General features: G+C 43.7%; 1 protein-coding gene across 8 annotated transcripts in view; it reads left to right on the top strand.

The window, feature by feature from the left end:
• The window catches only part of pou6f2 (POU class 6 homeobox 2), a 159,477-nt gene that overhangs the window by 81,523 nt on the left and 51,399 nt on the right, over nt 1-26,555 (top strand). For all 8 annotated transcript variants that reach the window (XM_066646815.1, XM_066646813.1, XM_066646817.1 and 5 more), the window contains one exon: nt 462-684. In XM_066646815.1, coding sequence (XP_066502912.1) covers nt 462-684 — 223 coding nt within the window. The remainder of the gene's footprint in view (nt 1-461; nt 685-26,555) is intronic.

Below are 26,555 nucleotides of genomic sequence, written 5' to 3'. Positions count from 1 at the left end.
AGTTGTTGCTAGGTTCTTCTCAGGTGATAACAATGGTATCCCAGTTTCCCCAGTCATTCCTATTGGGAAAACAATACTAAAAAATAAAGAATAACCTCTATGTCAAATATTACAAAACAATTTCTATAACCACTGTTTGCGTTAACTGTACATTTGAGTTCTTACATTCGTTATCAACAGGTTTGAGCACTTCTGATTTTCCTAGTGTTTTTAATATCAATCAGTTTTGTAAGCATAATAAATTGTCTCCTCAGAATACCTCAGGGGCACTACCTTATGTTTATTGGAAGATGTCCATATTTAAAAATGCATTAGAGCACAGTTGTCTTATGACCCAGTGGCTTGTGACCCCTGCTGTGAAGGACAGGGGGAATATTTATGACTGAATATTTACATACTCGACTAATCTCACTCTGAATATGTTTAAATATTAATTGGAGGGTAATGTAACTCTATTGCAGTCTCTGCTGGTGGCTCAGCAGCTGGCCTCTGCTGTGAGTGGAGTGATGTCCGGCGGTGCTCCTGGTCTCAATCAGCCCATCCTCATCCCCTTTAACGCGGGCAGTCACCTGGGTGGACAGCAGGGCCTCGTCCTTTCTCTGCCTACCGCGGCCAACATCCAGGGCCTGGTGGCTGCTGCGGCTGCCGGGGGCATCATGACCCTCCCTCTACAGAACCTGCAAGGTGAGAGGACACTACAGGCTTCAGTAATCAGGCAATGAATGAGGCACTGATGACTATTCATGGGTTGCAATGGTGTAATATTTATTGGGGAAGGATTTTCTGGTTTCAGAGCACAGCACTAATGTAAACGAATCGGAGAGACGGCTATATTTATTTCATACACAGCTCCTCTCACTGTGCTGGAGAGAGTGTTACAACACAAAGAAGCACAAAAGCCCAACTCCTTTGTGTGTCATGGGGGATGAAAATGCACGGTGTAGTATAAAATAAGAAGAAAACAACCATTATCCTCTGTTAGCCACATTAGCATTTTTGTCATAGGGTCTACTGAAAAAACAGTTAGCATGTCTGTCTCTAATGCATTTCTTTGTTCGTCTGTCCAAATCTGAGTGAGTTGTTCATACACAGATCCTTTACAAGCTTCGGTATTTCACTCGTGTTTGTTTCAGTGTGTGAGAAACTACAGACACAAGCCACATATTCTTTAATAAAGTAATTCTCCTTATCTGAATGTGTGAGTGATCACCGAGAGAGAGACTTCCTTGCTGCAGTGAAGCCGAGGCAAAATGCGAGATGTCTCCCTACACCCTCCGTAGGGCACAGTGGGTCATAAAATAACAGTGTGTGCACTCACGTTGTGCGCTGTATGTTGAAAATATTTTTAATCCGCTATAAGGTTCAAGTTTCCATGTTGAATGAGCTTCTAATTACTGTCTGTATTATTCGTTTTATTATCCATACTTATATTTCTTTTATTTTAACATATATATAAAGAAACAATAAAACATTTTATATTATCACAGTTTTTATTTGTGTGTTTGAGTAATGATATGGCGGCAACTCTGTACTGTCAAATCAGCTGCAACCCATGAGTAGGCCGATATAAGGTCATGTGCAAAAGGTTTGACATCACAAAATCTCAAAGAAAAAACAGTAACTTCTGACTGTGCATTGCATTAATAAAACAAACATAAAATGTCTCTGCAAAATTTTGGAACATTTTATATTTGATGTCTTCCTTTTCTCAGTATGTAGAATATTCCAGGTGGTTGCTAGGGTGTTGCTTGATTGTCATTAAGCTCGCTTATTTTCTCCAGGGGTGTCCAAACTTTGGAACACATCTATACATGAGATACTTGGCTATGGCCAAGGCAATTTTAGGGGGTCAAAGGTCAAAAGACAAAGGACCACAGGACATTACTTAGAGTATGACATATTTAATAAAACACTCAACGTATAATTTCTACGCACACCATACAGTGCACAGTTTAACAAAGCTGATCATCCAGCATTTACATTCCAAATTGGATATATGTAAATTTTTATAGTAAAAAAAAATAAAAATAATAATAAAAAAAAAAGCAACTATATTTCTCTATTAAAGGTGGAATGATAAGTTGCAACACAGTTCCAGGTGACTGTCTGTGAGGAGTTGGTGTGTTCTCCCTGTGTCCGTGTGGGTTTCCTCCGGGTGCTCCGGTTTCCTCCCACAGTCCAAAAACACACGTTGGTAGGTGGATTGGTGACTCAAAAGTGTCCGTAGATGTGAGTGTGTGAGTGAATGTGTGTGTGTGTGTGTCTGTGTTGCCCTGTGAAGGACTGGCGCCCCCTCCAGGGTGTATTCCTGCCTTGCGCCCAATGATTCCAGGTAGGCTCTGGACCCACCGCGACCCTGAACTGGAGAAGGGTTACAGATAATGAATGAATGAATGAACGAGTGATGAGTTCCAATAGGTAGCCGGCATTAGCCTTATTAGGGAATGCAAGACCTCTGAAGCACTGCTCGATAAATTCACTATACACACACACACACACACACACACACACACACACAGTGTGTAGTAACTTGAAAACTTGAAATTAGTGCTAAAGTTGGACTGTAAATGTATGCTATATTGTAGAGGTTGTTGTAATTTTGAATGGAAGGCCTTGCCCTAATAATATGTTTGCTACTGGATTACAGTATAGAATGTTAGGCGTTCTGAGTCCTGTAAAAACGAATCCTGAGCTGAACTCTGAAAGTTTTTAGTCGAGTTTAGAGGATCATGAGGAGTCATTGTTAGATGTACAGCATCTCGCCTGTTTCAACTACATGGCAATTACTGTATATGTAAGCACTGTCTGAAACAGCTCTATCTCCACATGCCTTTGTTATACAGCCACTGCGAGTGTCCGTGTGTGTGTTTGAGTGTGTGTGCGTGTGTTTAAGATGTACCTGTAAAAGACTTTGGACAGAAACACTGAGTGCTCCTGAAGGATGGATGGAAGTGAATGGGGCTGAAAGAAGAGTTCATATTCATTACAGGTCAGCGTTTTGCAGCCTGGCGCAAAAGCACTTTATGCCTCTCTGCTCTCTCTCTCTCTCTCTCTCTCTCTCTCTCTCTCTCTCTCTCTCTCTATTCGCTGGAGCATCCATCCTGCCTTCCCTTCTTCACCTCCCTCTCTGTCTCTCTCTGTCTGACTATGTCTCTGTTTCTCTGACCACACGCCGGTACTTCGTCCTCCGCCTTTTAAACTTTAATGCGCGAGTGTTCTCTTTTGATCACAGTTGTAAATGGTTTTCATTTTAATGTTTAAAACATTGTCTCTTTTATACCATTAGACCGAGGGGTGGAAGGGGGGCAAACCCGTCACTCATACATTTTGGATGAGAGCGCCTTGGCTAATGCCCGACTAAAAAATGCCAAGTTATAAATTTGAGTGCATGTAAAGTAGCAGGTTTTCTCTTCCTTGCCTCCTTTTTTTTCGGAACGCTGGAATTTAAAATAATGCACGAAGCCCAAAGTGGCCCAAAAGAGTAGAAGAGGGAGAGAAGATGGACGGCTGGATGGGGAGATAGATGGCCGGGGAGGGCGGACGGAGAGGCAAGACGACTCTAATGGACACAAACATGCATAAATAACAACAGGCTTTTAATAAACACTCATGTGGCCAGAGAAAAAAACACTCCTTCACCTCAGTGTATCGACGTACCCAGACGTGCCTCAGTCACGGTAATATGCCCGAGGGGCATTCGTCTAAAATACACAGCGAGAGAGGGTCTAAAGCATGAAGTTTAATACTGCATCAATTATGTCCAGCAGAGAAACTTTTCAGCCACTTCAAATAACTACACACACACTTTCACACTAACTGTATCAGCACTGGAGAACAATGATGGCCGACGCTTAGAGGAGAGTGAGTCTTCTTTATTAATTATGTTTTTTAAATTAAGAAATAAAAAATATGTTCCTTTTGTATTGCTACACTTTTAACAACGTATCAATGAGCTGGAGTTGAAGGGGTTCAGATATGTATTTATATCAATGAAGAATGACTTTAGGCCTTCAGCAGCTGAACCGAAGGCTACGAACTTTATTAAAAGTGGAATGAATATATTACTGTTGCCTTGCAACGCTATCAACAACATAACAATAAGCCTGGAGTTAAATATATATTTATATTAATTGTAAATAATTCATGTTAGGCCTTCAGGAGCTGAACTGAAGGCATAACACGTCTGCATTAAGAGCTGAATCAATAAGCTACTCATTCATTCATTCATTGTTTGTAACCGATTATCCAATTCAGGGTCGTGGTGGGTCCGGAGCCTACCCCGAATCAAAGGCAGAAATACACCATGGAGGGGGCACCAGTCCTTCACAGGGCGACACACACTCACATTTAAGGACACTTTTGAGTCACCAATCCACCTACCAACGTGTGTTTTTGGACTGTGGGAGGAAACTGGAGCACCCGGAGGAAACCCACGCAGACACAGGGAGAACACACCAAACTCAGAGACAGTCACCCGGAGCGGGACAAGAACCCACAACATCCAGGTCCTGAGCTGTGTGACTGTAACACTACCTGCTGCACCACCGTGCCGCCCCAATAAGTTGTTTTTTTGCTATAATATTACTAATTTATTAATAAACCTGGAGTTTAAAGGACTAGGCTACTGGGATTGATTCACATTATGTCCTCAGAAGCTGAGCATAGAGGCTTAATATGTCAGTAATGTAGCTACCAGTATTAATAAGAATAATTTGCATAAAACTATTCCAGATTTTTTGGCTTTGGCTTTGCACTACTATTAGAGTCCTTAGAGTTCCTCCCAGATTTGGGAACTGAACCCCAGTTTTCCATGTGGAAGGCATTGGTCTCACCCTCTACACTGCACCAACTGAAAATCAATAGGAATCAAAAATAAATTGAGTCCAGAAAGAGAAACAAACAGCCTGAGAGGACGAAGCTGTGGCTCTGACACTGGTCACTCTGTAGGATCTCGGCCAGGAGAGTTGTAAGGCGGTTTAATAACACAGTGCTGTGTGGAGTTAAATGTCTGGAGTCAGTGTGTGTGTGTGTGTGTGTGTGTGTGTTCTCTCAGCAGCTCGGCTCTCGCTCCCACGCTCCTCTGTCTCTCCAAATCTCCGCTGCGCTGACACACAGCTGCTGGCACAGCACTTTTGCCAGACAGCCTTAGCTGAGCGTCGAGCGGCCACTCGCCCCCAAGCCTGATTAATGGCTCTGAGTCAGACACACGCTGATCTTGGGTCATTTCCCTCCTCTCCACATCATCATATTCATCAGGGTGTGAGAAGCCCAATCCTCTGTTATACGCAGACACTGAACTATCTACTTATTTATCTGCATACACACACACACACACACACACACACACAAACATGCAGCATGATGGCACAATAGTTTGATGTATTCTCCCTGTATCTTTGTGGGGTTCTTCCGGGTGCTGTCCAAAGAACACATGTTGATGGGTGGACTGGCTGTACTAAAATGTCCATATGTGTGTGAGTGAGTGATGCCTTGTGATGGACATAAGCCTCATCCAGAGTGTGTTCCTGTCTAGAATGAATGAATGAATTTACACACGATACAGACGTATTATATATAATAGGATATTACTCCACCCTATTACTATTTACCCTATAAATAGCATTGATGTCAGAAGACATGCTGGATATGCAGGGGTCCACTAATGGTTTGTAGATATAGTGGTGTTGATTTAAAGTTTAAATCCTACCCCTACAGCTATGGTACCCTTGTATACCCTTGTATACCTGTATACCCTTAACCCCAACTTTAATCCAAACCTCAATCCTACCCATAACCATCTCACTAGGCAGGCTCCTAACCCTAACCCTAACTCTAAACCTAATGGTCATAGCAAGTACTGTCAGTAGCAGCATGTGCATGTCACATTTACATGGAACATAAATGTATATACTAAACACTTTAGATGTTATACCAGGTTGGAATAATAGGAATGATGATTAGGAATTAGGACCTGAGGATGTGTATTTAGTCATTTCACATGTTAAGGTACGCCACATTACCATCAGCGTCTAAAAAGACATTCTATAAATGGTTAAGTGACTCAGCCTGGTGGTTAAATGGTTAAACTTATTAACAGATGTGTGATGACAGCTGACAGGCTTAATGTTGACTGATGGAGAGGACAAAGTAAGGATGTGGGTTCACTATTTGGCAAATAACAGGTCGCTTACAAATGATTATTACTGATTTTCAATGTGTTTATAACCTATGTAATAAACAGATTTTAAACCATTTAAAAAAACTTTTTAAGTGTAGCCTTTTCTAAAGTGGTATTGCGTCCAGCGATTTAAGCTGTGTCTACTCTACTCATTTAATAGCGCTAGGCTCCTTACACTAATCGTGGAAGTTAATCAGTCAAAACACGCAAATGAAGAGAAACACCGTCCTCTTTTATGCACCTTCCACTCAACAGCATCATAGGAAGATTAATGCTGTGAGAGATGCTATAAAGGATGTTATTTCCCCTCAGAAAATAAAAGGGAATGCATGTTAAGGGGGAACCGAGAGAGGATGTGACACAGCTTCCTGCCCATTTATCCAGCAGACAAATATGGCTTCGTAAAACACAATCCTAAACAGCAGTAGTGCGCTACACACTCTTCCCCTCACTGTATAAAAGAGAGGCACTTATCCTAAAAGTGTAAGGCTACTTCCTTCACAGCTTTTACTGATTTAACTCAACACGACAGTCCTGATGAACCTCGATTTGCAGTGGAGCAAGCTGCCGTAAGATTTAAAGTTGATTTAAAGCACACACTGATATGCAAGTATACTAAAAGCACTTATTGACTTGCCGTCAAAATCTGTGCAGGAATGAGTCCACTCCGCATTCTTTATGAGCTCCCTTTCACTTTGAGCAGGACAGGTATGATCTGACTATTGAAGAAGGGTGAAAGAGAGATAACAAAGTATGCAGAGCAACAGTCAGACTACATTGTACATTGTGTAATTATAGAACTACAACAGTGCTCCTTTATGGTCAGTGGAGTAATGTTATAACGTGGATTGCTGTAAAAATGTAGGCCTATTTGAACAAGTAGATCTCCATCAAGAGCTTCCTTTAGGGCATTTATTTGAGTAAGTGGCACTACCTCTGGGAAGGAGTGTACCGTCTTAACTCAGTCTTAACACAGAGAAGCTGCTGGGGAACAGAATAATAGATTAAATATAGTGTAGTGCCGTGTGGGTGGTGGATATGACAAACACAGCGAAGCCTTTTGTCACATTTTGTTCATTGCAAAATACATCAATTAATCTAATATGACACTTAATTAGATACATTTGTTTTTTCACTGCCTTTTATTCGCGCCACCAATTAAAGCCAACTTCTGGCACAAATAAGACAAAAGTTTCTCTTAATAAGGCGCCTGTGCTGAGTTTAACTGATTCAACAAGCCGAAGCAAAAGCCGAGCGCGGCCTTGGATCATAAATAACTCTCTTTTCAGACCCGTGTAAGTGTTTTTGGAAACACTAATGTAATGCTGCTGAGTCTTTTCCCCACAGACGCGTGTGGCAAATGAAACATCAGGGCCCTGTCAGCTCCTCTTCTGAGTTAATGCAGAACAAATGTAGACTCTGACTCTTTCATATTCATATTGTACAGCTGCCTGGTCGCGGCGCATCAGAGCCAGCAGTGTAGCGTGCAGGGAGGGAACTTGTGTGGGGCAGGGGGGGTGGGGGGGGGTTGATGGGAGGGTTAGAGTGTGTGTACTCAAGTGTGTGTGTGTGTTACCTCCATAGGAAACATAAAACGGCACTCGGGGATGAGGGGGTAATTGCCTGCGTCTCTCGGCTCATGTAGGCTAATGAGGAGCCGTGTTGGCTCTAATCACTACACGGCTCCCCCGTCTCAATAAGAGCAGCTCCAGCTCTCTCTGGGATTCCTCTGCTGTCACAGCGCATGGATGGCTTCAGATGGAGAAGCCGAACTGGCGTCGAGATCAGGGGGAAACCCTGCTTTATATATATAAAAAAAAGCCTTATTTTAGTTTAAAAAGAGCTAAGAGAAAAGAGAGAAGTCGAACCTCGAGGGGTTGGAAAGTTAATCCTAAGTAGACGGCGGCAGGTCGATAATTAGAGCTGTCTCTGAGACGTACATGCATTACATATAAGTCATGCGAGAGAGAGAAGCAATAGAATAAAGCTAAAAGTAATTGTTTGATATGTTTTGATGTGTTTTGATATATTTATGTGGGCCTAGAAGCGAATCGTCACTTTGCACTGAGTGTCAAAGCTGAATCTGCAGACAATTTGCTGGAGCCGTCCATGGCAATGAACCACAATGAGTTATAGACTACACAGCTGAAAGTTTGACACCCTCTTGGGTATTAATACAGAGTTTGTTTCCCTTTACTCCAGTAGGAGCTTCTACCCTTCTAGGAAGGCTTGGCATACGATACTGGGACATTACTGAACAAATATGAGTTCATTTGTTCGCATTAACATTAGCCACATGTCCCGATGTTGGAGGAGTCATTTTGGATCACATAAGCCACACTGGGTAGAACGTTCCCATCTAGAAAACAGTTCCACTGCTCAATGCTGGATGGCTTTATATGCCTCTAGTCCAAATAGAACATATATGAACTGGACATGCACAACAGAAGATCTATAGAAGTGGAAATCACTTATTACACAAACTGCCTACATCACTTTTGACATCCTATGTTACCTTAATCTCAGTAAATTGACTTAGCATCTCAAAATAATGAGGTATTATCTCGTTATATTGACTTGGTTTGTCACAATAATGAGACAGAATCTCCAAATATTGAGATAGCAACTAGCATATCAATAATAATAATAAAAAAAAAAGACTCAAGCAGCTCAAGGAACAGTTGATTGAACTGTCCGTGGTGCTGGATCACAAACAGGTTTAAATCTCTCTACATCAGGGGTTCTCATTCAAGTTCTTGTGCTCAGCACATTTTGGTGTGTTCCCTGACACATACATTTAAAGAGTTGAGTGGGATGTGATGTGCTAGATAATGGAAGGGACAGAACTATGCATAGCAGGACTGGGACTGGGAAGCTTAGACACAGACTCAAAATAGACATTTTTACAGGTTCATAATTATAGATGCACACTGCATAAGTATAAAGAAAGATCTTACTTTAATGTAAAGTACTGTGCAGAAGTCAGAGACTATATTTAATTGAATTAATTTCCAGTCAAATTGGTAATTTAAAAAAAATGTAAATAAGATTAGCTACTTTTGTTCCTGAGTTCCACTTTACGTTTGCAGAGTGTCATTCATTTTTACAGCATTGTCTTGAAATCATGGGGACGGCGAAGGAAAGCGGTCTGAAAGGTGGCTTCCAATCCTCCAAAAGTTACAAAAGTGCAGTTTCAGCAGTGCTGAAATCAAAGTAGCAATGACTGTGAGGCCAGTCACCACTTCTTTTCAAACAGTTGGTAATGCAATACACAAAACGCTTGGAGGAGAGCACTAAGTGCCCAGTTCTGTTGTGTTAGCTAACAGACGCCTACATCGGTTAGCGTCGTGCTGAGGCATGAGGAGAGAGATTTGTCCATCCTCTGAAGAGATCTGATACAAGTTCTATTCACTGCAGCCTAAAAAAAGCACAGGATTTTGGATTAGTTTACTTTATTATCTGCTCCAGTTCCTGTGAAGACATTTCCGTAGCCTACCTGTGTCAGGCCAAAGCCAAATTCTCCCGATCCGTACCTTAATGGAGCTGAGTGAGCTGTCCGTGGTGCTGAACTATGCTTATGAGTGTGGGTGCCTATGCTGTTCTGATATGAAACTCCTGTCTAGTGAATAAAGCCGGGTTTAGATGAGCCCATTCAAATGGGCTGAAAGCAAGCTGGTCATTTCAGTAGAGTTGTACGCGATGATATGGTTTCTGGGAGCGAAAAGGGCCCAGGCTGTCAGCGGAGCCGAGGTAAAATAGGGTTGGATACGTTTTATTGGAGCTGATCCTGTTTAAACAAGTGTGGAATGAGGATCTACAGCTTTGGCTTTATTTCAGCACAGTGCTGATGAAAAAGCAACCTTTTCTCTCTCTCTCTTTCTCTCTCTCTCTCTCTCTCTCTCTGTCTCTCTCCCTCTGTCTGTTTAATTTAAAGTGCTCCCCACAGTCAGCCTTCCACACTGTCCTTTGATGATTTAACTTTGCAGCAGTTGTAAGATGACTCGCAGGGGAGAGAGTCGCATTAAATAAATAAGAGTGATAAAATTGCCGGAGCCCTCATACATTTCAAAGCTAATGCGAGTAGCGATGCGCTCGCAGCACCTGCACACAGTCTTGCTGGGGTAATTTGATTGATTTGTTGTGACAGGAGCCAAATAATTGAGAGTGAGAGGTGGCGTCGGAGATGAGGCGATGGGAAGGAGGGGGGTGGGGGAGGTTGGGGGGTATTGGGGTGGGAGGATGGGTATAAGCAACGCTCCTTCTCCAAGGCAATCCCGCCAGAAATGAAACTTCTCATCTCCTCTACGCCTCTGATATCACTCCCGTTTTCTTCTTTCCCCCTGTTCTCATGCCCCCCCCCCGCTTCCCCTTCGTCTTCTTCTTCTTCCTCTTCTACCCCTCTACCCCCAGTATTGTCAGACTTGAATAAGCAGTGTGCAAGCATGTTGCCAGGTGACTGCATATGACAGTGGGTTAGACACACAAATAACACAAATTGTAATGTACACACTCGCGCGCTGCGTGGAGAGGGGAAAGCGCATGCACCCACACACCCTCCCGCAGACCACCTCTTGTCGTAAAGGCTCCACATCAAGGGACAAACAGGAGCACACTTTATTTTCCATACATATGCAGAGAGCGGAGATGGTGCTTATTTGATCCAGTGAAAAAGAACATGTCCTGATTTGCATGGCTTTGTATCTGAGAGGAAGAGACACAAGACCTTCCTAATAATGTGGAAATACACACCCGACGACATAAAACAAGGACACGGTGTCGTTGATGCAAAGACATAAATAGCGCCCCCTTGTGGAGCATTGTAACAGTGAGTGAGTGAGTGAGTGAATGAAAGCTTATCCACCTGGTGCTTTACATCACAGGTTTGCCGACTGGAAATATACACATAAACACACCGATGTCTGTTTCTGAAGTGTGACATTTCTTTTAGTTCATATTAAATATGGAAATGCCTGAACGTCACATGACTACATGGTTAAACAACAGAGGCCCTATTCTCCCTTTTACAGGTCAGTAACGCATCGCAATGATTTTAAATATGTAACTTTAAGATAGGGCAGCACGGTGGTGCAGCAGGTAGTGTCGCAGTCACACAGCTCCAGGGACCTGGAGGTTGTGGGTTCGATTCCCGCTCCTGGTGACTGTCTGTGAGGAGTTGGTGTGTTCTCCCCGTGTCCGCGTAGGTTTCCTCCGGGTGCTCCGGTTTCCTCCCACAGTCCAAAAACACATGTTGGTAGGTGGATTGGCGACTCAAAAGTGTCCGTAGGTTTGAATGTGTGTGTGTCTGTGTTGCCCTGCCTTGTGCCCAATGATTCCAGGTAGGCTCTGGACCCACCGCGACCCTGAATTACGCTTACAGACAATGAATGAATGAATGAACTTTAAGATCAAAATACTAGCGTTCCTTTAATGAGGAGGGCTTTTTTTAAAACTGGCAGACGAAGCAGACGTGGCACCTAAACACCACAATGTTGCAAGCCACTGAATCTAACCTGGTTCAGGCTCACCCTGGGAAAGTGTGTGTGCCTGTTTGGGGGGGGTGGGGGGGGGGTGTTATTCCTTGTGCTCTGTCTCTGTACTGAACAAATGAGACATAAAACTGAGATCCTGACTCTCTGAGGTCAGAAAAGGTCCCGGGTCATTTCCTGAAAAGCATTTAGGGTGCTACCCTGAGGTCCAGCTAAATCTGCCACCGTGGTCCCATTCACTCATTCACACTGTAGATACGGGTTCCATATGAGTTCCATATCAAAAATGCACATATAGCTTCAGCTGAACGTAAGAAGGACGTATCAGCAGTACCTCAGGGAGAGGGGACTACTCTAGCTATCAACTGCAACATTATTTAATGCCGTACCAGGGTCCTCTGAGCCAATGTCATAGAAAAACACTTTCTGGTTCCTTAAAGAACCCTGCAGTGGGTGGAATGTGCTGATTTTGTGTTGTTTGATTCACTCTAAATGTGTAAATGTTTACCACACATCTCTCTCTCTATATATATGTGTATATATGTGTATGTATTTATAGTGCAGAGCGCCCCGTCCTGCAGCTGAGGCGCCGCCGGCGCTGAGTGTCCTCCGAGTGTCTGCGAAAATCCTGCTGTTATTGTTTGGCATATTTGTGGCGTTTGTGCTCTTGAAGCGGCCTCAGCAGCCGCCTGACCTGCCACATACTGTTCTGTCTAATGTCTGACTGGTGGCACTGTCACTCGGTTTAAACACGGGGAAAAAGAAGCAGAGAGAGAGGGGGTGAGGCAGGATTGAAAAAGACAATAATAATGATAATCGGATATGGCTTTGTCCGTTTTGATCGAGCGGGCCTCTTTGGCTTGCTGCTCTTGTGGTAAAACACAAAGGGACACACAAAGTGGAGAGAAGTCTGCGGTCAGGACATATACACACAGAGGCCAGAGCAAATACACTATGCTCCTGTAATTTTGATTGGATTTTTGCCCCCTCCAACCCCACCCCGCCTTCCGTCCTCAGCCATGCTACATATTTTATGGTAATTGTGTCAGTCTGCAAATAATTGGAAAGCCCCAATAAAGGCCTTTTTAAAGGGGCTGGGCCGGCCTCCTCTCCACGGTGACTGGGGAAGTGGTGCGGAGAGGCCTGAAATGACTTAAGCTCCTCAATGCGGCATTAAATTAAACAAATCGCTCGCTGCGCACTTTCCTGCGCTGCTGGCTTTGAGCTGCTGGAGCTGCGCTGGAGATCGTGCTCACTCGGATATGTAATAGGAACAGAGCGGCGCTGGAGACGGGCGCACACATACATCATCTGCAGGACATGAGTGGACATCAGAAAAGGCTTCAGCACTCCGCCGGACAACGTCCACGTCCAAACAGAGGAGGAACACATACAGCAGCAGGAGGGAGAAGAGAAGAGAAGAGAAGAGAATGAGCTGGTGAAGGAAATATATGGAAGGAGAGGAGGACAAGGAGATGAAGAAGAGGAAGAAGACAAAGATGAATAATAACAAGACGATAATGAAGAAGAACCATAACAAACAGTAGAATGTGACGTAGATGGAAATGAAGACAAGGAAGATGAAGCTGAAGAAGAAGCTGGAGAAGCAGGGAGAGAAGAATGAGAAAGTGTCAGTCAGGAGGAGGAGAGGACAAAGAAGACAGAGAGGAAAAAACTGTGAGGAATGACAGGGAAAATGATAAAGAACCAAATTAAGAAGGAAATGAAAACAAAAGACAAAAAGAGGAAAGAGAGAAATATGAGAAGATAAATATAATGAAAAATCGGAGGAAGAAGAAAAGCAATAAAAAGATGAAAAGGGCAGAATGAGGAGGAAGAATAGAAGAAGAAAGGAAGGAGTAAAAGCAGGAAAAAGAAACAGAAAAAGACAGTTGTTTGGGAACTACTTTTAAACTTGGGTCTAACTTTCTCCACTGACCCTGCTGCTGCTAAAAGTTCTTGTTAGGTTCCTAACCATCGACCACTATTTCAGTGAGGTGGGCCAAGCCCCACCCCCCCACCCCCACCCCACCCCCAAACTCCATTTCCCTGCAGATAAAGCCCTTGTGAATGTGGCCCGCTGTTATTAAAGGTCTTGTGCCGGCTGCCTGTGACGATTCATGTGCTTTCAGTGGCAAGCCATCATCAGGGCCTGGAAATGGAAATTGATTAGTGATTTACATGGTCAGTGAGAGGAGAAAGAACCAACGATATGTTGTAAATGAAATATTAGAGTAGGCAGGCCGGGGAGAGAGAGGGAGAGAGTGTGTGTGTGTGAGAGAGAGAGAGAGATGGTAATCTGGGGGAACTGGTATTGCCGTTTGGATGAATTGGGTGACGTTTTTACATTTATCTCAGTTCTGCATGAGTCGTAATGCTAATGGTAATTTCATGGGAGTGAACCGCAATGAAAATGGGGTTATCGTACTGCGCCGACAATTGTGTTCTGTCGCCGGGTCTCGTAAACCATATGTCACTCCTATCTTTTTTTTTTTTTGCGTGCGTGTGCGTGTATAATGTAACTTATTGCTCGCTGCCACTACAAGCCTTGCCCAGAGCAGACTGTGAGAACCGAGCCTCTGAGCTTTTTTGCAGAAGCTTTTAGAGAAAAGGCGAACGCTGCGACTAACAGTCCATTGACACAAATGCGTACCTTTTGTGAGACAGTGAAGGCAAAGGTATGCCATTTTGCGTTAGGAGAGCGTGAAAGTTCTCTCTGACAGATGGGAAGGTTACTAAAATATAGGGTGAGGAGAAGAAAAAAGCTCTTCTGACAGGATAAGCTCCCCTTTTAGTTCAACCGTGTGGAAAATGTAAAGTTTAAAAGGCCTCAGGTTTCCTGTGTTACAGCTCATTGGCAAAAGTGTAAGGAAAATAATAGAAGCAACCGTTTCTGGACACGTCCATTTGGAAAGCAAAGAAGAAAACACACTTTGCGAGACGGAGAGAGGAACGGTGTTGGATTGCGTCGGGATTGTGTCTTGAATGTCAGCGGCAAATCAATGGTAAGCCAGCAGCTTATCAATGGCCACTTACTCAAGAGTCGATGGGAACGCTACACAAATCCGGCCTTATCGTCATAACCTCGCCGTCTAAAGAATCGACCCTTCGATACGAATCAAACGGCGACTGGAAACACGTTCAGAGCGTAATAATAAATCAATATTGCCTTAAGTGCGCCAATACATTTGAACAGCTAGGGATCACTCTTCGGAAACAGATCGCTTCCGTGTCCACGTCCACTCCTGTCAGGGTCAGATCGCTTGCTGTCATTCGATGCTGGTTTCATTTGTCATTTCATATCAGAGGAGAGAGCTACAAAAACCCCAACCCCCCCCCCAAAAAAAAAAATCCAAGAGAGATGGAGGGGGGTCACTTGAAGGTCTGTATCTCAGATGACGGCCGTCTCCCGTCTCCCACCTCTGTTTAACCCATCTCTCCGAAACACAAGACCCTGCGGTGATTTCCAGCTCAGCAGATGGAGCTGAAACCAATGCCCCCTCTTTGGAAGGCGACAGGCAGCGGCTAAAAGCCATCTGCGGTTTCTAATTGCCGGCTCAGGGCGTAATTACCTTAATTAATAGCTGTGCTTTCGATGGAATGCCTGGAAAGCCTGGAAAGCCTGGAAAGCTTGGGAAGCTCAGTAAGCTCGGGGAGGTGGGGGCAGATCCAGGGAGGCTGTTCTCGTGTTAAGTGTTAAGAGGGGGCTTGAAAGAGGCCCCAGAGGAAGGAGTGGGGAGTGTAATGGTCCCCAGGGGGTCCTTGGCGAAGGCGAAGGAGCCCGGATCATGTCGCACATGAGTAGACCGCAGGCGAGGGGATATCCATTACTTTCTAACTCTTACATCCAACCCCAAACAGCTGGAAAGGCGAGAGCCAAGGAGAGAGGGAGAGATAGCTTAAGTGTGTCTTGCTGCCCTCAAACAAGCGACTTTTCACCTCCCTTTCCTCCTTCCATCTCTCTCTCTCCTATCAGCAGAGAGTTTAAGTTACGCTCGCCCTACACTTTTTACCCCGTTCCTTACACGTTACTCCAGTTTTATCAGTCCGTATCTCACCCAATATCTCTCATATAGCACCAGGAGTGGCTGATGTCACTCGTTTCAGCCCATCCTTCCCTACTTCTTGCTGTCAGTTCACATTAACTAAGTGCTCCCCATCCACTGCATCAGAAACTCCTGTCTTGTGATTCAACTCTTTAGTGATTTGGAATCGCAGAATGGTGATTGAGGGAACAGAGTGGTGTTTACATGGTCCTGGTCTAACGTCCTCTTTGTTGTACTATCATTGCTGAAAATATATATTAACGTGGCACCCGAGTGATGCAGTGGTTATCATTGGCAGAGTTTAAACCCAGGCACTTGAGTCCTGGAGAGCACGACTGGCTACACTCCCATACTGGATATGGTTTAGTGAATCCTCCTCTCCCCCATCGCTCTACTCATTGTGCCAGTTAGCATGGGTGTCTGGGAGTTGATGTGACAGATCTGTGCAGTTTGCATTCTACTGTGGTGCATTAATCTGTATAGCAATGTTGCTTTAAGGGCAATTTGAAAAGAGGTCTAGGGGGAGATTTATTGATAGATGGAATTAGTAACAATCCCAAATTTAAGCATAAAATTTTTTTTTTAAATTAGTGTTGGTGATTGTAGCATAATAATGCTAATTTTTGGGTTATTTTTAGGTGAACACTATGCAACATTTACCATGAAATAACCAAATATGTTTAAAATTGGAATCACATTTATACACCACACAAAAAATGCTTTAAGAATTATGATTATTCAGTTCAGGCAATGAATATTAAAATCACCAGTCTATAAAACCTCAGAAGCTCAGACGTCTGGTTTTCTTTCCTTTCGTTTTTAATCTGTTTTGTCTCCTCTCAGTGGAAAGCCGGACAGAAACGCCTCTGAATCTTTTACGAACTGAAGTGAGCACAGAGCAGAGAGCTTTATTTTCTCCTGTCTCTATTTTTCCGATGGGGACAGTTTTGGTGGTCTCTCAGGACTTGTATGTTTGTTAGGAGTTCCATTTTCTCTCTCTCTCTCTCTCTCTTTTGTGGTCATATCTGTTCCACTTACCTTTGCCTTTTCCATAGCTCACGAAGGAGGATCTTATATCTAATCTCTCCTCAAGTACTTAAAGGCACTTCTGAGTGGATAAAGACCATTGGATCCCCCTCAGATAAAAAAGAAAATGGAAGCTAGGCGTTCTCTTTATATGAGCAGTCCACCGAGGGGGACTGTGTCTTCTCATGATGTATCTCCTCCTAATAAGCTCCCTGTGTTAAATTAGCCGTGGCACATTCAATTTACTCCCATGGTCGAAACGGTTAATATATATAAAAAAGAGAGCAGTGGGTAGTAGAAAAGACATACATCAGCCGATATGAAAATACGCCTCGCTTCCTCAGCTGAGGACCACCATCACCCCTCCCTTTCCCTTTCCCCCAACCCCTCCCCTTTGCACTTCTCTCTTCAACCCATTACCCACACCTACCCCCCCCCCCCCCCACCCCACACCCCCTTCTCCTTTCGTTTCCCCTACCCATCATGCACCTTGTCAGCGTCTGGGCCGCAAGTGAGGCGTGTGTGGAAGTTTTTTGGGGGCTGCATACATTTGCCGCTGATGATAAATTGTCCCACGGAGGAATTTCATTTAGTGGTGCTCGGCCTGCGCTGAACCTGTTGCTGCTCGCCGAGCACGATAAGCGCATAAGCAGCAGCCACTTCATTCATCATGGAGCGCTCAGGTGCCTCATGGGCCACGCAGCAAGAGAAACCACTAAACCGACAAAAAAAAAAAAAAAAAAAAAAACAGCAGACAGACCGCCGAGGTCCTATTAAAAGCAAGGAAATGGAGAGTAAGGGGAAGAACCCAGAGGACAATTTCATTGCTCAAATGATGCTCACAGATGGCTCAGGAGTCTACTTTCCTTAAACTCCTCTGGAGAAAGAGCATCAAACTGTAATAGTTTGTTTCCATTCAGAAAGACGTCTTCAAATTGATCTACACCTCCAAAGTTCAGTCTTTCTCGATGCACAGGTTTCTTTTCTGGATTCAGTCTTCTCCTGGCCCAGGGATCTCAGCTGTTTTAGTGAGATACTGGGCTTAGTTTATTCATTCATTCAATCATTCGTTCGTTCATTGTCTGTAACCGCTGTAACCAGGTCAGGGTCGCGGTGACACTCACCCAGTCACTCTCATACATTTGGGACCTTTTGCACAACCAGTCCAACTAGTGTTGATTTTCTTTTTCATGACTGATGGAGTAAACTGGAGCACCTGGAGGAAACCCACACAGACACAGGGAAAACACAATGGGCTTAGGTTTGCCGAGATAATAACACTCGTTTTTATTAGCAGCCGTGTCTTAGCAGCACTTAGAAGTGTCTTAGCTGTGATGCTGTAAATAACCAGTTTCATTATTATCTGAGCCACAAATCTCTCGTCTTATTTTTCTTTTTCTGAAGCTGTTTCTCCAGAGGAATTGTGGGAAGTTCACAATTAAAGGAACACTATGTAGTACTCTTACCTTAAAATGACATATTCAAAATGATTGTGATCTATAGCTGACCTGTAAAAGAAGAACCGAGACTCTGTTGTTGTGACTCTGGGTTCAGCGCTGCAGAAACTGCACTATGTATCATTTGTAAGAAGGTAGGACACCATGCCCTTCCTTCTGCTTGATTTCAGGACAGTGCTGTTAAAGTCAGTTCCAACCCACAGCTATAGGGGGAGACCAGGAGTAAAAATACCAAATATAACCTCACCTTCCTTTAAGTCATCATTAATCTTCAATCAAACTGCAAAAAAAGCACATCCCCGCAAACAAAAGAACATCATGAAGACGTCCTTTAAACGTTCTTTAACGTCACAAGACTTGAACCGGACATCGTTCAAGGGATGTCTCATGCAGTGGACCAAAATATAACATCGGGGAAATATTAAGGGGGCGTGGCTTCAATTCTTTGAGGAAATCGTTGAAGGAGAATTATTTCACATCTCTAAGTTTCTTCAAATGTCTTTTAGACATTTCAATGATGTTCAGTTTGGAGATATTCTTCCTTTTTTGGGGTCAGTTTGCTTTTCTCTGTTGTACACGTCCTTTCAGACCCTTAGTGAACAAGTAATTTAGAGATAAGCTAGAAATCTGCTTCCTCTTGTTTCTGTTTTGGGGGACGCTGGGGAAAGCAGGAGCCTAGTAACAGGATAAATAATAGGGAGAAGGAAAAGAACCTATGCAGGGCTATGGTGATTTTATGTATCTGATCTAGTTCTTGATAATATCTATTTTATATCAGCGGGAGATGTGTTTCTTTTTCTTCATGTTTTTTTTTTCTCTCCGGGCTGTGCTGGGTTGGTTTTTAAAGAGCATTAAAAATCACAGGCAGTGACATGTCAGCGTTCGCATCAACGGCCCGACGCAGCGCTGCGCTCGTGGGCACAAAAATCTCCTCTCCTCCTCTCTCTCATTCCTTCTCTCCTCTCCACTCCTCTATACTTCTATCCATCCCCCTCTTCTAATCTCCCCTCTCACCCTTCCCTCCTTTCCTCTCGCAGCCTCACCACTGTGTGTAAAAACATGCTCACGCTGAGATGAGCAAAGGGAATAATTAAAGAGAAGATGGAGGGAGAGAGAAGAGAAGAGGAAACCCAAACCCTATTGTTTGGGGTTTAGCCCACTGAAATCTGTGTCTCACACACACACACATGCACACACACACACACACACACACACACACACACACACACAAACAAACAACAAAAGGCCCTGTGATGTCCTTCGCGTGTGCACATTGTCTTTTCATTATCTAAATCATTTCATTTCTGCTTCTCTGCTGTGGGCAGAGCACGAGGACAAAAACAAAAAGAGGGAATAGAGGAATGAAAAAAGGCTTGCTTCAAAACAACGGCTGCTTTTTATTTCAGACAGAAAGAGCCATGTCTCTTTTAAAGGGAAACTCCACCCACTTACCCAAAGTTCACGTAGCAGACTTGGTTCTATTTCCAACTCAGACTGAAACACCAGGTTATACTCCGACCAGAGTTAGATTCCTAAAGCTGCATAAGCCCACCTGTGTAACCAGCCTCAAACTGTACGTTGCCGTAGATGGGGGCTGCCAAAATCTGCCAGATGCAGTAATAATAACGTAAACAGTGTCAGTACAGAGGCCGTTTGATCTGTAAGGACCCATTCTGGAACAACTTGTGGCTATAGAACCGTTCATAACAGTGTTGATAGGAACCAGACGTCTGGAGGCAGCCTCAACACTGATGAACCGTTCTATAGCAACAAGCTGTGAATTATGAACCTACAATTTGCAAAAACACCCAAATATCACAGAAAGATTTTTAAACTTAAATTGGTTGAATACCAGAATGCTGGAATGTGAAAAACAGTGATGGAAAAGGGTTTTTCAAACAAACAAGGACTCGCCCTGAGTCTCCTTCCATTCATTCCGTCCATTCTTTAGGACCACTCTAAATAAACCAATAAACAGTGTTTTTTATATATATAAATTATGTTTTTGATATGAACAGCTGTAAAAAAGATTCTGATTAATGCTAAAAACTCACTCACATCTCTCCATCCCCTTGTTTAGATGTTTAGATGGGATCCTACATCATCTGAAGTTTATTTGCAAAACTGTAATGTAAGGGAACATGATTTTTTTTTTTTTTTTTTTTTTTTTTTTTAAATTGCGGCACGGTGGTGCAGCAGGTAGTGTCGCAGTCACACAGCTCCAGGGACCTGGAGGTTGTGGGTTCAAGTCCCGCTCCGGGTGACTGTCTGTGAGGAGTTGGTGTGTTCTCCCAGTGTCGGCGTGGGTTTCCTCCGGGTGCTCCGGTTTCCTCCCACAGTCCAAAAACACATGGTGGATTGGTGACTAAAAAGTGTCCATAGGTGTGAGTGTGTGAGTGAATGTGTGTGTGTGTGTTGCCCTGTGAAGGACTAGCGCCCACTCCAGGGTGTATTTCTGCCTTGCGCCCATTGATTCCAGGTAGGCTCTGGACCCACCGTGACCCTGAACTGGATAAGGGTTACAGATAGTGAATGAATGATGAATGAATGTTTTTTATTTTTCTGCTGATACTTATACTTATTGAGCAAAAGGTCTCAAATATAAAGCATTTTGTTCAAATCTATTCATGTAAGAGAAGTACTCAGAGGATAAATGACCCCTGGTTTCTCTCAACACCACTGTAAAGAAAGCATCAAGCATCTACAATGAACCATTCAACATTACATCATCAATCATTAGAAAATGTGCAGAATTCCCCTTTAAATCCCACCTTTCCTTCTGCTTCTAATACACACAACTGTGAGACTGGTGCGGTGTGGAGTGGTTAAAGGAATAATCCTGTGATGAGGCTCTGATGTGAAGTGGATGGAGATCGCACTAGGCCTGGCCCATCTCTGGCTCTGTAAATGGACACACACACACACACACACACATACACACCCCACCCTCAAGGCTTTTACTGTCTGTCAACCAGCACTCTGTCTCCGCGGCGCATCAGGGCCTGGCTCTATTGATTTTTCCGCCCACTGAAACTGCCGCACGAGCATAAATTTTGCATGAGGGCTCTTTACCCCCGCACCGCCACACTCGATGGAGGGGAGAAAGGCGCGCGAAAGAGAGAGTGAGCGAGAGAGAGCAGTGGCACGGGGCATCCGGGAGGGTGAAGGGCCGAGACCCCCGGTTCTAGGCCTACGGTGGGCTTTGTGAGGGACTGGAGTGTGACTAGCACATGAGCTGTGTGTTGTGTTTTGGAAGGAAAGAGCCCCTCAATTCCTCCCCCAATGTCTGTGGCTGTTGGAAAAAGGAGGCCAGGGGTTTGGAAGAAACTGGAGTGGAAAGTGTCCCACAAATTGGGCAACTATTGTTTGCCAGGTCTGAGAGAAGTAAAACCAAGCAGTTATTATTAACTATTTAAAGGCCATATCATGTATGTGTGTGTGTGTGTGTGTGTGTGTGTGTGTGTGTGTGTGTGTGTAGATTACGAAGTGTACGTTAAAATTTCATATATGGAAAATGTGATGTCACAAAATACAGTGCAATTCGATGTATTCAGCTACAAAACTGTAGCCACAACCATTCACACAGAAGTTTTAAGGAGTGTTACAAACTCTCTGTCTTTATTCCTTTGAAGTCACCATGGTTGTGAGGTCACAAGCATCTGTGAAGTGATACAGAGAGCTGTTACTGCAGATATGGGAGCTGAATTTGTGAAAGTGTTGGGAAATGTAAAAGGGCGTGTCTGTTAATGGTGTGGAACCAGACTTCACCACACAGAACTTATTTAAACGTGGATCATTAAGACATGCAATTACTTTTTACATAAATAAGCTACACCAGAAAACAGCCACTCGGGGCGGGGGGTTCTCTTTTAAACCTCTGTACTTTCCCACTTAGTCCCAAACCCCCTCTAAGTCCTTCTCTGGGGATGGCTTTACGGATATCTTAGAGGTATCTGATCACAACAAGCTGCTGTGTGCAGCCTCTTAAGGCCTTATGTCCACTTCACTAGGGGTTAGTCTGCCTATCGTTTAGCACTGTCTGATCCCTGTCCTGAGAATGTTTAGCGCTGTTTGAGCTCCAGAACATGTACTAATGTGATGGGGCTAAAACGAGCTTTTACTGGCAAGACCTTTTTTTTTTTTTAAACTGACCAAGACTAAGCAACGTCAATGATTTAACCAAAGTTCTCTTGAAATCAAAGGTGTTCATTGGGGGTTTTATCCACCTCTTACTGCAGAAACAGACCCTACTCTTCTGGGAAGGCCTAGGACTAGATACCAGAACACTGCCATGGGAATGATTATATTCAGCTACAAGAATGTCAATAGGGAGTTCAGCTACTGATGATACTGAGCTATTGAATGGCTTCAAAACACAAAGGGCACTCCAACCCATCCCGAAAGTATTGGATGGAGCTCCAGGGTTCCTCTGCTCCACATCCCAAAGCTAGGGGGGTTTAAACCTCTTTATAACTGAAAACTGTCACTGAACATGGTGACCTTAGGCTCCTTCAGATTTGTCAATGCTTTTCTATGGAGATTGCACAAACTCTGTAATGGGTCAGCAATGAGGGCACCTTAAAGTAAGCATGTGCTGAGATACTGTTGGACACATAGCCCTTTGGTATACAGCTAATACAGGTACCCTGTTAGCTCCTGTTTTTCATACAAGCTTTGTTACCACCACTGTAAACGTTTGTGTGGATGGAGTTAAGGTGGACAGGTGGTTGGCCGTAATGAGAGAGGTGGACGATCCGCATCTGTCCACTCCACTCTCTCTGTACATGAAGCAAAAATAACCACACGCCCTCACTCGTCCTGCTCACTGTGACCTCTGTGCTGACCTCTGACAATCAGCCACATGCTGCATTTTATACACACACACACACACAATCCGTCAGTACTCAAGCACAAGACAGGTGGATTTTTTTTTTAACACTGGCAGCTCAGCAGAGAAAAGAGCTTTCAGAAAGAATGACGAGAGGAAGTGTGTTCACACACACACACACACACACACAAACTTAAGCTGCACATGCCGGACACACAGCCAGGTGTCACAGGAGTCATCCCAGCAAGCTTCTGTTAAACAGAGGAATACGTCGGATCTGCTCCGCAGGTTTTGTCTCCGTTTCTCCTTTCACCTGGCAGTGAATGTGAGGGAGAACATGAGTTACATTAGAGAGGTGCAAAGAGTCAAAACAGAAGAGTGCAAGTCACATCCACACGACACTGAAGCCTATGGATGGCTGCTAGTTCCAGTTAAAGAAAACATTAAAACAGCAAGTGGAAGAATGATACAACTGCACTGGGCTAAGGAGCACATGGGAGTGCTCTCACTGCACTGCTGTCTGAACTGTACTGAGGTGCATAGTATATTAATATGCACTGATAAGCACTGGGGCGGCACGGTGGTGCAGCAGGTAGTGTCGCAGTCACACAGCTCCAAGGACCTGGAGGTTGTGGGTTCGATTCCCGCTCCGCGTGACTGTCTGTGAGGAGTTGGTGTGTTCTCCCAGTGTCCGCGTGGGTTTCCTCCGGGTGCTCCGGTTTCCTCCCACAGTCCAAAAACACACGTTAGTAGGTGGATTCGCGACTCAAAAGTGTCCGTGTGTGAGTGAATGTGTGTCTCTGTGTTGCCCTGTGAAGGACTGGCGCCCCCTCCAGGGTGTATTCCTGCCTTGCGCCCAATGATTCCAGGTAGGCTCTGGACCCACCGCGACCCTGAATTGGATAAGCGGTTACAGATAATGAATGATAAGCACTGGGCTTATGAACTCTCAATTTATTATTCATAGTATTTGTCACTCGGCATGAATGGTGGAAAAACACTGACATTGTGATGTAATTTGTTAATGCAGTATGATTCCGAAATGTCATAAATCTGCTTTTGCAAAGAGCTGCAGTTGTGATTTACAGCGCAAAGTAACTCAGAGATGACACTTGTTACTGCAGGCGTTGATCTCTTGGTGCCCTCTGACCAAAGGCTGTATTTCTTCTATAGGAAGGCTACAAAGAAAAGCCCACAAAACTGTATCTCTATTTATATCTATGTCTTTATACCTGTCTTTAGTACTGAACATTTAACGTATAGTGCGAGTCAAAGGGTTTTTTTTTTGTCACTATCTCAGAAAATAATGGTTTTAACTTCAGCGATTCTGGTCCACGGTCCTGAGAGTTTGATATAACAGCTGCACTACTGTAGGTAACACTCCTGATAAAACACATACAACATATACAGCATATCCTAATTTGTGCAAGTGGGTTGTGTTGCGTAGTGGATAACACCACTGCTCTAATTAATACTGTGAGATGCTCAGGAAAGGATGCATAACCTATGAAAGAGATGGTGGCATTTGGCGAATGTGCCTTTGTTTAAACACAGATCTCATGTTTTAAATCCAGCTTGTGCTGATTCAGTACAGCACAGATCAAAAAACAGAGCAGTCCCTGTAGCCAAGAGTTGTAGAATGTTCTTACACGAGTACAACCTTGGAGTATGAGGAGCAGAACCTGGACTAGGAGCTTTTCAAATTGATTCAATTTGTTTTATTTCAGTCTATAGTCCATTAGTTTTACTTTACACCACATTTCCAATGGTCTTTCCAAATGTACTTATATAATAAAAGTAATTATATAATAAACTTACATAATAAATGGTGTCAGCAATGTTAAGACCCATAAGAATATACCTGATACTCATAATGTTTCATAATAAAAACAGATAACATCTCATTACTGCAAGATAAACTATAGTTTGTGGTGTTATTATTACACATAAAGCACTTATAAAATTAAATATGATTTATACATCTTAGATTTCATGACACATTGTAATATGTATTCATAAGAACATTTTAACTCATTGTTTTAACATTAGATCAACAATGTCCTTATGAGCACATTGTTATTATAATCATGTCACATATTCTTCCCAGTAAACATTTAGCCGTTGATTCAACGTTGAAATAACGTAATGACTGCCGTCTAATCAACGTTCTCTTAAGGTTGAAAATGGAAGTTGAAAAGACGCCCAAACAAAGACATTGAAAAGACGACTATTAGACGTATTTTGGACGTCCATTGACGTTATTAATTGGCCCCGAAATAAATTACTTGTATAAAACGTATTTTGGACGTCCACTGACGTTATCGATTGGTCACCACTTAACTAACTTATTAAGATGGATTTTGGACGTCCATTGACATTTAAAATATGTCCTTGACAGACAGACTACTTTTAGACCTATTCTGAACGTCCAGGGATGTTCCTTGTTTACTGGGTTGCTATGTGTTATGCATGTCATTTTAATGACTTTAAATCAACTGCACAAGCTTATGTCAGGGATTATAACCACGACAGCTTATAAACGCATAGGTAAAATGTCATGAATACAGGGTCCATTAGAGCTGCCAAACCAATGATAACAAAGCCTACATTTCATGGTGGTAACACATGCTTTAGCACAGTGTAGCACTATGGAAGGAAGCATAGCTTCAAGTACTTTAATATCATCTGAATTGATCAATGCGTTGCAGCAGTACTGTATTAGTAAGAAACCCGTCCAGAGCCGTGTCATTTCTTCTCAGTGATAACATCCTCACTGTCTGTGCCACAGCTCATGCCTCGCCCTGACAATTAGCTCAGCGGATGTCCACCGATTACAGCGAGTCTGATGAAGTCGCCCGGCTCTTTTAAGGAGAGCAGAAGGTCAGCAGCTTCCTTTAACGAGACGACAGAGTTTATAAAGCGCCACCGTTAAAGGCACGCCGTTACCTGCAGTGTTAGCCACATAATAGGGCCACATGGGGCCTCCTTCCCTCGCTCGGTCTGTCTCGCTTTATTTGTTATTTTTCCTTCCTTTTCTTCACACTCTTCATTTTTTTTCTTCGCTGTTGTTGTTCCCTCTTTTTCTGCGGCCCTCGTGACTGGAGGCAGGAGAAAGGGGGCCTGCCTTCGCCTTTGATCTTCCCCTTCCCTTTCGATAATTTTTTGACATACATCTACTGCGCACCACCACCGCCACCACCCCTTTCTCCTTTTCTTTAACTCATTCTCCTCCCCTCCTCCACCGCCCCTGTTCTTCCTCCCTCCTTCCTCTCCCAGTGGTAAGTGACGTCTGGACTTGCCGGAGAGAGTCACATGCGCTTTCGGCCCTGTCAAGCCCCTACAAGACAACTTGCCCCAACATTTCATGTGTGAATTGGACTCTTGGCTTTTTTTTTTTTCATTTCTTTTCTTTTTTTTCTTTTTTTTTTTTGCCGGGTGCAGATGATATATAATTCATGGCGGGGTGTGAGAGTGGTGTCAACGTGTCAGCCGATAGAAGAAATATAAAAGTGGGCTGTTTACTGGTCGAGAGAT

Source organism: Hoplias malabaricus, chromosome 1 (assembly GCF_029633855.1).
Source record: "Hoplias malabaricus isolate fHopMal1 chromosome 1, fHopMal1.hap1, whole genome shotgun sequence".
NCBI lineage: Eukaryota > Metazoa > Chordata > Actinopteri > Characiformes > Erythrinidae > Hoplias > Hoplias malabaricus.
The sequence above is the reverse complement of the archived record's forward strand: the minus strand, read 5'-3'. Positions and strand labels throughout refer to the sequence as shown.